At 36.1% G+C, this 15251-nt stretch overlaps 1 protein-coding gene across 1 annotated transcript in view; it reads right to left on the reverse strand.

Moving 5' to 3' along the window:
* The window catches only part of CSTF3 (cleavage stimulation factor subunit 3), a 171943-nt gene that overhangs the window by 37747 nt on the left and 118945 nt on the right, over positions 1–15251 (reverse strand). The window contains exon 4 of the mRNA XM_053720415.1: positions 2058–2090. Within this exon, the coding sequence (XP_053576390.1) occupies positions 2058–2090 (33 nt within the window). The remainder of the gene's footprint in view (positions 1–2057; positions 2091–15251) is intronic.

The raw sequence follows: 15251 nt of genomic DNA on the forward strand, positions 1-15251 counted from the left end.
AGCAGGGTTAGGCTTGTGAATATTGCAGTGTGCATTTCCAATCCTCAGAACTAGAAACCAACACTTTTACAGAAACAGTGGGAAATAAGCAACACAAGTACATAGAGACTGGGGAAAGGGTAATAAAGGGATTATCTTTCTTTTTAAAGATGATAAATTCTGGGAGTAGACTGTCTCTTTAAATACCTCCTGTAGAGGTAACATTTTTGCACATAGTGTTGGTCTCTTATGGTGAGTTAAAGGGACACTGAACCCAAATTTTGTCTTTCATGAAACAGATACAGCATGAAATTTTAAGCAACTTTCTAATTTACTCCTATTAAATTTTCTTTATTCTCTTGGTATCTTTATTTGAAATGCAAGAATGTAAGTTTAGATGCAGGCCCATTTTTGGTGAACAACCTGGGTTATCCTTGCTGATTGGTGGATAAATTAATCCACCAATAAAAAAGTGCTGTCCAGAATACTGAACCAAAAAAAAAAAAAAAAAAGGCATAGATGCCTTCTTTTTCAAATAAAATGAAGAGAAGAAAGGAGGCGCCACAATGTTGTGACGCCTCCTTTCTTCTCTTCATTTTCTACAGATCTTTGCTGGCTGCCCGTCAGTCTTAGAAGGAGCACAGCTGCCACTTTCTTCCTGGATATATTAACTATAATCTGGCTTGTGTGGTTTGTCATTACCCACAGTGTATATATGTATACTGTTGCACTTTAACATTGTGTTGCAAATATTATTTTTGACACTTTATATAATTTGTCACGGTTAGAAAGTTTACTTTTTTTCCCTTTTTTTTATATATATATATATATATATACACACACACACTCTATAGGCAATAGAGTGCCTTACTTTTAGCACTTTAATTCCACATCACATTGTGACACATATTTTTTACTTTTTCACAAGTGTTTTGACCAATAGGCGCCTATCACTTTTTTACATTTTTGATTTTTTCAAATAAAGATAGCAAGAGAACGCAGAAAATTGAAAATAGGAGTAAATTAGAAAGTTGCTTAAAATTGCATGCTCTATCTGAATCATGAAAGAAAAATGTTTGGGTTTAGTGTCCCTTTAAGTTCTTTTTCTATGCTAACCCACAGCTAATTAAAATATACTGCTACATTGGAGCAGTCCTCTTTACACTAAAAACTATTACACAATCTAATAGCCTCAGCATGGGCTTTAAGGCTTCATTATGATCTTCAAGCTAACATATAAGGTGCAGCTACACATAAGTTGCCAACTGGTTATCTTTTACTTCACATCTGATTTTTATAAACTTAATTCAGATTAATCCTTTTAGTTTTCTATTCTACATCTTAAAAGGGAACAATCTGGTGTGTGTAAAGAAAAAAATAAATGATTTCCGTCTGCAAATGGGATACATTGTTAAAACTGCCACTCTAGATGAGGATTTAGCTGGTGACCAAACAAGTAGCAGGCATACATGTGTGCTCTAGCCAATGGCTGTATCCTCCTCTGGAACAGAATTGGATTTTCCATGAGTGCAACTCTGGTTACACCATTTGGAAGAAACTAAACCCATAGTAAAACAAGACAATGTGTAATGCAACTTAACAAGCCAGCTAGCACGATAACATCTGTGACTATATCATTTAAAGGGACAGTCTACTCCAGAATTCTTTTTGTTGAAAAAGATCATCCCTTTATGACCCATTCCTCAGTTTTGCATAACCAACAGTTATATTAATATACTTTTAACCTCTGTGATTACCTTGCATCTCAGCCTCTGCAGACTGCCCACTTATTTCAGTTCTAATGACAGATATGCATTTTAGCCAATCGGTGCTGACTCCTAGGTAACTCCATGGGACGTTGTTTAAAATTGCATGCCCTACCTGACTCGTGAAAGTTTAATTTTGACTAGACTGTCCCTTTAAGGTTTGGTACATGTTTATTTTTTTAACAGATGCATGATAAATAACTACATATTTTATCTGAATTGCATGATGTACTTTTACTGTCTTGTGAATGAGAAAAGGAAATAATTGTTTTTCGGAGACTATATCTATGAATGTTTTTCCATACAACTTACCTTTTCTACCTTGTCATAATTTTTAGCTTTAACCTGAAGAGAAATGGAATAGAAAAAAAATCAGTTTAAAATGCATCTTGCCAACAAACTTCTTAAAGAGGAAATTACATTTTATTCCAAATCTAGAAGCCAGGTGATCCATATAGATAATAGATATTATATATACTCATTCAGTTTCATATAAGAACCATTTCAGTCTGGGAACCACTACTACCCCAAGATAAATGTCTGCCCACTTTAGGATATCTACAACATTTAACATTGCAAGATTAATATGAACACTCCTACCGGTTTAATTATGAAATGGCTATCATATTGCCCAAATTAATATGAACAGGGCACAAATACAGATATGGTCCTTTGTCTTTAGAGACACAATCACTACTTTAGGTTCACTGTATTCCTTAGAGCTCAGAGATGATCACAAAACAAAGCAAATAAAAACAATAACATCCATGGAAATCACAGCCCAATCCAGGGTGCAGATCATAGGGAATGAGCTGTGTGTGAAACTAATAATCAACAGAGAGACCTTCATCTTGCATAGCTAGATATTGTCACTGTACCCACATTTTAAATAATGCAACTGCTCAGATCATCACTAGGGTTTGTATCGTGTCAGCAATGAACAAATTGAGTAATTACCAGATGGTACCAGCACCTTAGGCTCTCTAAGAAAGTGCTGTGTTTAAAATGCTGGTGCACGGTGCATACTTAAATACACTTTTCATACAGCTATAGCTTTTATTAGAAGCATTTTTGCTAATGCATATATATTACAAAATTGCTTCTGTTCAATACCGAAATGCACCCATGTGGTTTCCAATTTTGGCTGGAATATCCCTTTAAAAGAAATGAAGTAGATGATGTGCCTGCATCTGATGTTATGCAATTGACACTGCACTTTGAATTGTGAGTGGTATGATGGAAATTGATATTCCAGTGTGCTCATCATTACAATATCCATCATGCCATGCACAATTCAAAGAACAATGCCTAGACCACAGTACACTGATGTACCTGTTTTTTATATTTAAGTGCAGTACATCAATAGGTAAATAGGCAGAGATTACCAATATTGGCATCCTGGTACCCTAAATTTGTCAAGCCCTGTCCTAAAATAAAAATATTTTTCAAAAACGGCAATGCTAAGATTTCTAGCTATATTTTTTATACTACCAATAAGCAACCGTTTAAACTACAACCATAATATGCAGCATTATTGTGATTGAAAAAGTTCTCTACTTTATAATTGCTACAATGTTAACTTGAAATATTAGTGTGCAACAAAAGCAGGAAAGGTAGGTTATTATACAATGGCAAAACATGAAGAACTTTGAGAAAATATAAGAGGCAAGAGGAGAAATGCCTGAATAACTCATATCATGTAATATACAGATCACTATGGACAGGCTAGGATCTTATAATGCATCAGACACTGCATTCCTCTTGTAAGTACAGGGAAAGGGCAGCTTATCGGCACTAATATTTGGCACATTTGGGGGTCTGTTAAAAAACTGGGCAGCACCAAGAGCTGTTTGTGGACAGTTAGGAAGACAGTTGAGATTTACATAAAGCAGTAAAATAGTGTTTATTGCTATATATTTCATAAACGGATATTTTTTTTGTTATTATGGAAAAAATTCTGGACATGGAATATCCATAGTAGAGAAATAAGGTGAGGTTAGAAATATATGAAGGTAGTACTGATTACCCCAATCTCTATGTAGCTCATCAGGCCACACTACACAAAAGGAAATAAAATGGATGGACATTAGTTAAAGTATGCAGGAAAACAATGGGTTGGTTTTGCATAACCATTCAATTGAAGCTTTATGATGAGCAGCTGCTTGCACAGTTTGTGCAATCTCAGCCTATGGAAAAAATACTCTGGACAAACCCATATGCAGAATCCTCCCTGTTTGATGGCACAAGAAATGCTTTGGAACCATTGCACTTTCATACAAAAGTCTGAAGCATATGAACAGATTTTTTTATGAATGACAAGCTGCCTTTAGTTGCAGTTAGTGTTACTAGGATCAGCCACTATAAGTATGTGAACATCTGACCATAACACCTATATGAGCTTATTTGGATTCCCTCTAAGGTTATAACAGCCGCATCTCTTCTGGGAAGATGTTCCATGTTGAGTGTGTCTGTTGGAATTTTGCCCATTCAGCCAAAAGAGCATTTGTTAGGTAAGGCACTTATGTTAGACAAGAAGGTCTAGCTCACACTTGAGGGTTCCAGTTCATCCCAAAGGTGTTCAATGGATTGAGGTCAGGGTTTGTGCAGGCCACTCTTCCACACCAAACTCATCACACCACATCTCCATGGACCTGTCTTTGTGCCAAAGGAAATATAGCCTTCTCTTAACTGTTGCTACAAAGTTAGAAGCATACAATTGCCTAAAATGTCTTTGTAGCAATTGGATGCTTCCCTGGAACTATAGGTCCAGGGCCAGGGCCAAACACTGAAAAGCAACTCCAGACCATTATCCCTCCTCCATCAAATTTTACAATAGGCACTAAGTATTCCAGAAGGTAGCAATTCTCCTGGCATGCACCAGAATAATTGATCACTCCAGAGAACGTTTCCAAAGAATCCAGTGGCAGTGTGCTTAAAGTGACAGTCAACACCAGAATTGTTGTTGTTTAAAAAGAAAGATAATCCCTTTGTTACCAATTCCCCAGTTTTGCATAACCAACAAAGTTGTATAAATATAATTTTTACCTCTGTGATTACCTTCTATCTAAGCCTCTGCAAACTGCCCCTTTATTTCAGTTCTTTTGACAGACTTGCATGTTAGCCAATCAGTGCTCACTCCAGGGTAACAAAGTGCATGAGCTCAATGTTATCTATATGAAACATATGAACTAATGCCCTCTAGTGGTCAAAATGCATTCAGATTAGAGGCAGTCTTCAAGGTCTAATAAATTAGCATAGGAACCTCCTAGAATTAGCTTTCAACTAAGAATACCAAAAGAACAAAGCAAAATTTGTGATAAAAGTAAATTGGAAAGTTGTTTAAAATTACATTCCCTATTTAAATCAATTTTGGGGGGGACTTGACTGTCCCTTTAACACCACTCTAGCTGACACTTGGTATTACACATGTTGATGTGGGGCTTGTGTTCAGCTTCTCGCCATGGAAACACATTCCATGAAACTATCTATGTACTTATAGTTCTTATGCTGATGTTGCTTACAGAAGCTGTTTAGAACTCTGTGGAGATGCAACAGATGCCATGATATTTTTACATTACATGTTTCAGTACTCAACAGCCACTCTCTGAGTTTGCATGGTCTTTCACTTCATGCTTGAACTGCTAATGCTCCTAGATGCTTCCACTTCACAAGAATAGCACTTGCTTTTGACCAGGGCAGATCTAGCAATATAGAAATTTCAAAAACTGTATTGTGACATCCTATGATAGTCACTAAGATTTGTTTAGTACAATCTATTGTACAGCCAATGTGTGTCTTCGGAGATTTTCATGGCTATGTGCTGTATTTTATATACCTGATAGCAATGGGTGTGGCTGTAACACCTGAACTCAATAATTAGTAGGAGTGTCCACATACTTTTTGTTACATGGTGTAGAGCCATATTTAACCCTTTAAGGACACAGCTTTCAGTTTGCTCAATTGTTTTATGACGGAAAAATTCCATCATATGTCCTTAAGAGGTTAAATAACATATTTTGTGCAGAGATAACGAATACTAAGGTGTATATTTACATAAATCAGATCATGTTCTATAACCAAATCGTATAATTGAAATTTTATACAGGGCATAAATAGTAGAAACACGATTTAAAAGCAACAAAGTAAATTAAATTCCTAACATTGTATAAAAAGGTAAAAAAAAAATAAGTAATTTAAAATGGAATAGCATCAATAAGGAAAACCCCAATTTATAAAGTGTGTGTATTAAAAGAAAAGTGAATTAGCTTATGCAAAGAAAAGGTAGATAGGAAATGTATACTTAATTTTACTATTGCCTGATTCAGCTAAAACATCAGATAAATTAATCGTATGATTTTCATTGTACAGGTAATGTCACTCAGGAACCTGTTAAAGACTTCATATACAAAATTTGATAGATGCCAAATGGAGCACCTGTTTAAAGTTAAATATACAAAATGCTTACTTCTGGCTAAAAGCTGATAGTCACCACAACTATCAGAATAGGAAAGCTCTCTCATCTTGCTTTTGCAAAATATGTGTTTTCAGGAAAAAAAAACATTTTTTCTTGTGTTTGTCACTTAATGTGCCCATTGAGCGCCCACATATTGTAAACTGCCAATTAAAAAGGTAATTGAATAAATGAGATCGTTAGAACAGAGATTAATTTAAATAAGAGCTGTAGTTTGAGTCATTTAAATAACTTGCTAAAAACTGTAGCAAAATATACGATAAACTTTCCAGTTGTAAAGCAGTACCAGCGAGATTGCTGAGATCATGATTTGAACATTGCTTACAGATAAAATTATGATAGATCTAGAAAAATTAACTATAAGCATGCTGGTTCTAGCAGAGTGATTTTCACCAGTCTCCAAGAAATTAGATGGGAGGGGTCCAAAAGACTTTCATATTCTTTGAGGCCCAAGTTGAGTTTTCGGTTTATCTGTTATTGTCATTGTGTTTTTCTAGCAATCCCAATGCCATATGGAACCAACTGATAAGAGGTATGAACTACATAATACATTTTTTACTGAAAATGTATTTTTGGTTGTTAAATGCCTGTTATCAGGATTGAAAAGCAAAATGGAAGTAAAATTGATAAATACAGTGTGGCAATTTGGCAGCTCCACATTTTACATATAGTTGTTTGGATTGATCTCCGTGTACACAGTTGAAGAAAAATAATAATTTATATTAAAATGATTAATTTGTGTTCTCAAACCATAGCAGTATGGAAATAATAAAGTTACAGTGGCCTTATGGGTATAGTGGGCGCATGCGTTAGATGGCCAATGGCTTCAAATATGTTGTTAATTAAGTTTCATCCCCTTTTTTCTATTATATAGCACTATTTTTAATAGTGTCACCAGATAAGAACACAAAATACTTTAGAAGGAAAGAAGTGTCAAAACATGACTTTTGCAAAAGCAAAAGAATCTGATCTCATTTTGCGCCCGAATGACTGCTGAGAGAATTTTTAATTACAAAAATGAAAAGTATTGTAAATGAACACTACAGAAATGCCAGTATCACCTAAATAGAAACATTTTAAGAACGCAATCGCTAAATGTTTTTTCTAGCAGTTCTAATTTTCTGTATGAGATATTGCGGATAGGGCTAAATGCCTTTACATATGTTAAGTTTAAGAACACCAACTCGTGAATAAGTACAAGAAATACAGAGCGCTTTAATGAATCACAGTGTTTTGCCAATGTGTAATATAACAGTTTCCTTTGAAAACAATTTGAAAAACTTGCAAATAAGTTGAAAAAGACCAGTTTAGGACTTTATCTGGCTATCCAATACAATAAGTGAAAATTGGTCCTAAAAACTGTTAAAAAAAAAGTATTGAGAAAATAGATTGTGATCACCTTAACCAGGACTGTCCAGTGAAGGTTCTTGAACTAAATAATTGGGGGGCTAACAAAGGTGGTGAAACAGATGAAGGATACTTCACACATTATATGGAGCCCTTTGCAGCTTAAAGGGGGGAGTCACATGCATTGGGGAGCATAGCACCTCCATATAAGCCACACTAGGATTGTCCCATGTTGTTTATAGGCCCTTTTATCGATAAACCAATACGTTTTTAAATCAGAGAAAAGTTAATTTGATAGACTCAAACTTGAAAAAGTGCTTATTGGTGTACGAAAACCTGCACATAAAGTTATATGTTACATATCGATAGATTTGTTCCCTTATCTGTTAGGAATTATGGCAGGTTAGAAGCTTTAAGCACTTTGTATTTTTAGCCACAAAACAAATTTCCTTTGGCATCAATGCAATTTTTGTATGTGTGATCTCACCTATAAAAAGGGAAAATAATAAATATGCAATTTCGAATAAAGTAAAATAGCATTTACCCACTTTATTATGACACTTATATTTTCTTTTACTCTACAGCTTAAGTTACTTTTTGTAAAAACAGATTTAACTTATACACCATAAAACACATCTCTCTACCAGTTTTTACTAGTGTATTTAAAGTGATTGTAAACTTTTAACGATTAAAGCCCAGTAACAAATAATACTCTTAAAAACAGGGGCACTTTAATTCATTAAAGTTTGCAAATATGCTTATTTTAAAAAATACATAATGCTAATCCTTCGCCACATCTGCTGCTGCTTTCTTTAGCAGATCGATGACGAATCGAATCCGGCTTCCTCCAATCATTGCATTGTCCCATGAGCTGGATGCCAAAGGGAGTACACAACAATTGGAAGAAGCCGGATTCGTCATCGATCTGCTAAAGAAAGCAGCAGATGTGGCGAAGGATTAGCGTTATGTTTACCATAACGCAAAAGGTAAGTATTTTTAAAAATAAGCATCATTGTAAACTGTAATAAATTAAAAGTGCACCTGTTTATTATGTGTGCGTGTATACACACACATATATATATATATATATATATACATATATATATACACATACATATATACATACACACACACATATATATATATATTATACACATACACACACTAAATGGAATTTATTTTGTGTTCTCAATATTTTTATATGCACACTTTCTGAGGCACCAGCTACTACTAAGCATGTGCAAGAGTTCACAGTGTATTTATACTGAGCCCTGGGAGCCCCCCAGGGATCAGTGCTGGGCTCTGTACTTTTTAATATTTTCATTAATGACTTGGAGCAAGGATTAAATTGCTTTACAATGGGATTTACAAAAATTTGAAGAATGGCCAGGGAAATGGAAAATGAGATTTAATACTAGAAAATGTATAAGGTTCTACATTTGCGAAGTAAAAATAAGCATGCAAACTATTATTTAAATGGGACTAGACCACTGGTTTTCAAACCTGTCAATAGGCCAGGTTTTCAGGATTACCTTGGATGAGAACAAGTAAAATAACCATGTTTACTAATCAGCTGATTATTTCACCTGTGCTCCAGTTCAGATATCCTCAAAATCTGGCCTGTTAGGGAGGCCTGAGGACAAGGTTTGAAAACCAGTGGACTAGACTTAGCAAAACAGAAGAGGAAAGGGATTTGGGAGTACTTATAGAGAACAAGCTAAAGATGGGTGCACAATGCAGGGCAGTGACTTCTAAGGCTAATAAGATACTAGCATGTATCAAGAGAGGCATTGATGCAAGGGAGGAAAGCAAAATTCTGTCACTATATAAATCCCTGGTAAGACCTCACCTTGAGTATGGAGTGCAGTTCTGGGAACCAATCTCTAAAAAAAGACATTGCAGACTTAGAAAAAGTTCAGAGAAGAGCCACAAAACTAATAAGAGGAACAGAGAATTAAAGCTATAAGGAGAGGTTAGCCAAACTGGGCCTGTTTTCTCTAGAAAAAAATAAAAGACGCTTGAGAGGTGACATGATTACTTATTATATAAATATATTCAAGATACAGAGATGATGGAAGCTTGGTTTATTCCAAGAAAATTGCTTGTGACTAAAGGTCACAATTTAAGGCTGGAGGAAAGGAAATATAATCTCCAGCAACATAAATGTTTTTCCATTGTAAGAGCAATTCAATTGTGGAACTAATTAACTAAGGAGGTAGTAAATGCCAATACTGTAGATTTAAAAATTGTTTAGATAAGTTTCTAGCCAGAAATGTAATTCAGGGATGATTGCTCATGGTAAATGGGTCACATTTTTAATGGGATTAATTTAAGATCAACTGAAGCTTTTAATGTAGATAAAGATTTGTATAGGTTGAACTTGGACTTCAGTCATTTTTCATCCTAATGTTTGTGACTGGCTGATGGCTTTCACAAAATACATCAGCCAGTCATAGACATAATAACATAGTAGATGAGGTTGAAAAAAGACAGAAGTCCATCAGTTCAACCTATACAAATAAGAAACAATATATTTAGACACATTTTGGCATAAACTACCAGTGGCTTGGATTTTCCCACTAATCAGACAAATTCACTGTGCTTACAATCACCCACTGTGTAATACCATCATGAGTTCAAGATCCTTGCCAAGATACAAGTAATGGGTTTGGCTGTAATACCCACAACAACAAGGAAACAAAGATGGTCTACAAGGCAAGCCTTTGGTATCAATCCCAAAATGTTAAACTGAAGGTAAACTTTGATGAATGAAAGCCCGGTTTTTAAAAATAGGGGCACTTTCATTCATCAAAGCTTGGAAAGCAGCCGTTTGTTTAAAAACTTACCACTCTTCTTTTCACAGCCGGAGCAGCTTCCCCCGCCCGGAGGTCCTCTCTTCACACGTTAGCAATGACTAATCCGGCTTCCTCCAATCACGGCTTTCCCCCCAGGGGAGTCATTGCCTGAGGCCATGCCGTGATTGGAGAAAGCCGGATTAGTCATTGCTGACGTGTGAAGAGAGTATTCTCCAGGCGGGGGAAGCTGAGGGTGATTAATAGGCAGTTAGGCACCCTCAACTCAAGCAGCTGGGCAGGAAGATAATAGGGAAGTGGCTGCTAGATCTTGTTGCTCGATAGCTAAGGTCTGTTCTGTGTACAAAGATTCATTTAAGTCTGCTAAGCTTGCATAACTTTGCTGCAACACAAGCGGACAGCCCCACCTACTGGCTATTTTAATTAGTGCACTGCTTTTCAATAGCAGTCACATAACTGAGAAAAAAGGTTGTTATTCTGAAACGGTGCAAATTGTAAACCGAGGGCCATCTGGGTAAATTAAAATAACACCCATACCTTGGATGTAATAATTAGAACTGAATATTGTACATATCTAAAGAAAACTACAAGGGAAATGAAACAGTAATGTACATTTTAAATACTTGGTACTTTAGTAATACCAATATTTAAAATTAAAGTATTGATTAGAAAAGATATTTAAAAGGTCAGCTATCTTGCCATGGGGTAAATTTAGATTCCCAATAGAGTATCATATCATGATAAAAGTAAAGTTTATCTAAGGTGAAGTAAAAGTTGCAAGTTACATTTCATCTGCAATATCCACATATCTAGTCGAGTAGTTGGGGTTTCTTTTTTCCAAAGCCTGGATACTATTTGTTTAGTACAGCATATAGTGATTTAAAGGAGAGCTGTGTCTTGTTTAAAAGGTAATTTAGGGATTACATGGAATAAGAAAATGAATAGGTCTAGGAGTAAATTATAACCCAATACTGCACTCATTAAATAGTAAAATTTTTATAATTTTTGGACATGTCCACTACATAGATAAGGAGAGCCCTTCTGAGCGCATTTGTGCAAGCAGCAATCTGATGCTTTAGGGAATATGTATTTTAATGAATGTGGTGTGAGATACCACCTTAGCAGAAATGTATAGTTTAGTGTAGTAGAGTGCGCTGATTTGACGGTTTTAAGAAATATTACAGACCATTCCTTTTCAGCTCAGAGTTTGTTTTTTGTTTTATAAATTTATGTTGTAGAGTTTTCTTCTACTAACTTAATTGTGTATATTTGTTTGACTTTTGGTCATTTTAAGACAGGGCTTGTCAAAAATCTAGAAGCCACCCAAAAAATTCAGGAGCCTGAAATTCTTTGGGAGACAAATGATCTTATAGAGCTAGCAAAGTCAACAGTAAACTTATATAGATTGGATATGACATAACAGTAAACTGGAAAGTTGTTTAAAAATGTATTTATCAATTTTGCTTAGTTATCTTGGTATTCTTGGTTAACGAGTAATCCTAGATGAGCTCAGGAGCGTGCACGTGTCCGTAGCCATCTGACAGCAATGTTTATAGCAATGCTATACATACAAAAAGGGATACTCAAGTCAAAACGAAACTGTCATGATTCAGATACAACATGCAATTTTAAACAACTTTCCAATTTACTTCCATTAACAAAATGAGCACACTTGTTTTACATTTACCCTTTTTGAGTCACCAGCTAGTACTGAGCATGTGCAAGAATTCACAAAATAAATGTATATGCATTTGTGATTGGCTGATAGCTGTCACATAATACAGGGGGGGGGGGGGGAGTGGAAAGAGAGATAACTTAAAGGGAAAGTCAAGTCCAAAAAAAACTTTCATGATTCAGATAGGGCATGTCATTTTAAACAACTTTCCAATTTACTTTCATCACCAATTTTGCTTTGATCTCTTGGTATTCTAAGTTTAAAGCTAAACCTAGGAGGTTAATATGCTAATTTCTTAGGCCTTGAAGGCTGCCTCTAATCTAATCACCACTAGAGGGCATTAGTTCATGTGTTTCATATAGATAACATTGAGCTCATGCACGTGAATTTACCATGGAGACAGCTCTGATTGGCTAAAATGCAAGCCTGTCAAAAGAACTGAAATAAGGGGGCAGTCTGCTGAGGCTTAGATACAAGGTAATTACAGAGGTATAATGTTTATAATTATAACTCTGTTATGCAAAACTGGGGAATGGGTAATTAAGGGATTATCTATCTTTTAAAACAACAACAATTCTGGTGTTGTCGGTCCCTTTAAGCTATAGAATGGTACAGACACTCTTATAGCAGCAGTTTGCAACTATGTTTATAGCAATATTATACATAGTTGCAAACACTGCTCCCAGATGGCTAAAGACAAGTGCACACTCCTGAGGATTAAGCTTTAACAAAGAATACCAAGGGAAGTAAACAAAACTGATAATATACGCCAATTAGAAGGTTATGTGCGTGCGACCACTAAACAAGAAGGGGTGGGAGAGGAAGGGGGGGATAATGTTGGGAAAGGGATCTGGGAGAGAGGGGCAGCTACACTACAGAAAAAGTGTGATTTATATTAAAAAAAGGGCACATTTTATTGCAAAGTGGGTACTGGCAGACAGTTGCCAGTACCCAAAATTACGGCAAATAGTGAGAGGGGGGAGGGTTAGAGAGCTGTATGGGGAGGCTCAGGGAGGTTGGGTGGTAAGCGGGATCCTACATTGCAGAAAATATATAATTTAAAAAAAAAAACACCTTATTTTTATACTGGCAGACTTTGGCGGTGACAATAGTGAGGTGGGGGAGGGAAGAGAGCTGTTTGAGAGGTGTCAGGGATGGATCGGGGGAGATGTGTCAGGTGGTAGGCTGATCTCTACACTAAAGCTAAAATTAACCCTTCAAGTTCCCTAATTAACCCCTTCACTGCTGGGCATAATACAAGTGTGGTGCGCAGTGGAATTTAGCTGCCTTCTAATTACCAAAAAGCAATGCCAAAGACATATATGTCTGCAATTTCTGAACAAAGGGGATCCCAGAGAAGCATTTACAACCATGTGTGTCATAATTGCACAAGCTGTTTGTAAATAATTTCAGTGAGAAACCTAAAGTTTGTGAAAAAGTGAACAATGTTTTTTATTTGATCGCATTGGGTGGTGAAATGGTGGCATGAAATATACTAAATTAGTCCTAGATCAATACTTTGGGTTGTCAACTAAAAAAACTATATACATGTAAAGGGTTATTCAGGAATTCCTGACAGATATCAGTGTTACAATGTAACTTATGCAAATTTTGGGGAAAAAATGGTTTGGAAATAGCAAAGAGCTACTTGTACTTATTGCCCTATAACTTACAAAAAAAGCAAAGAACATGTAAACATTGGGTATTTCTAAACTCAGGACAAAATTTAGAAACTATTTAGCATGGGTGTTTTTTGGTGGTTGTAGATGTGTAACAAATTTTGGGGGTCAGTTAGAAAAAGTGTGTTTTTTTCATCATATTTTATTAAAAAAAAAATTATAGTAAATTATAAGATATGATGAAAATAATGGTAACTTTAGAAAGTCCATTTAATAGTTTAATCTGTAAAGGGTTTATTGGCTATGAAGAAACAGAATGCAGGTTTCACTTTTGACAAGGACATGAAACTTTTTTTCATGATTCAGACAGAACATACCATTTTAGACCACTCTCCAATTTACTTATATTAAACTTGTTTCATTCTTTTGGTATCCTTTGTTAAAGCACCAATGCAGTATTGTGAGCTAGCTGAACACATTAGGGGGGCCAAAGAGGTACATATGTGCAGTCACCAATCGCCAACTAGCTCCCAGCAGTGAGTTGCTGCTCCTAAGCCTACCTAGGTATGCTTTGCAACAAAGGATATCAAGAGAACAAAACTATTTAAAAAAACAAATTATGCTTACCAGATAATTTAATTTCCTTCTGTATAAGGAGAGCCCATGGCATCATTCCTTACTGTTGGGAAATACTGAACCTCCACCAGGAGGCGGCAAAGACCCAAGCCAAAAGCTTAAATACATCTCCCACTTCCCCAAGTCATTCTGCCAAGGGAACAAGGAACAGTAGGAGAAATATCAGGGTATAAATGGTGCCAGAAGAAAAATATAATTTAGAGGGCCGCCCATCGGAGAACACTCTCCTTATACAGAAGGAAATTAAATTATCTGGTAAGCATAATTATAATTTTCCTTGTTAATATAAAGGAGAGTCCAAGGCATCATTCCTTACTGTTGGGAAACTTATACCCAAGCTCTAGAGCACACTGAATGATAACGGGAGGGACAAAAAGAGAGGCGGACCCTAATCTCAGGGCACCACAGTCTGCAAAACCTCTCTCCTGAAGGCTGCTTCAGCTGAAGCAAAAACATCAAACTTGTACAATTTTGAAAAAGTATGCAAGGAGAACCAGGTAGCCGCCTTACAAATCTGATCCATAGAGGCCTCGTTCTTAAAGCCCAAGAGGAAGCCACTGCTCTAGTAGAATGAGCCATAATTCTCTGAGGAGGTTTATGTCCCGCTGTCACATAAGCAAAGCGGATAACACTCCTTAACCAAAAAGATAAGGAAGTCAAAGAGACCTTCTGACCCTTACGCTTCCCATAATATATAACAAACAAGGAAGAAGTTTGTTTAAAATCCTTAGTAGCCTGAAGACAGAACTTCAAGGCGCGAACCACATCCAAATTATGAATCTCTTGATTGATGTTGCGGTCTGACACAACCTTAGGAAGAAAACCTAACTTAGTACGTAGGACAGCCTCATCAAAGTGGAACACCAGATAAGGAGGCTCACATTGCAAGGCAGTAATCTCAGATACTCTGCACGCAGAAGCAGTAGCCAGTAGAAAAAGAACCCT

This window comes from Bombina bombina, chromosome 7 (genome assembly GCF_027579735.1).
Source record: "Bombina bombina isolate aBomBom1 chromosome 7, aBomBom1.pri, whole genome shotgun sequence".
Taxonomy (NCBI): Eukaryota; Metazoa; Chordata; class Amphibia; order Anura; family Bombinatoridae; genus Bombina; species Bombina bombina.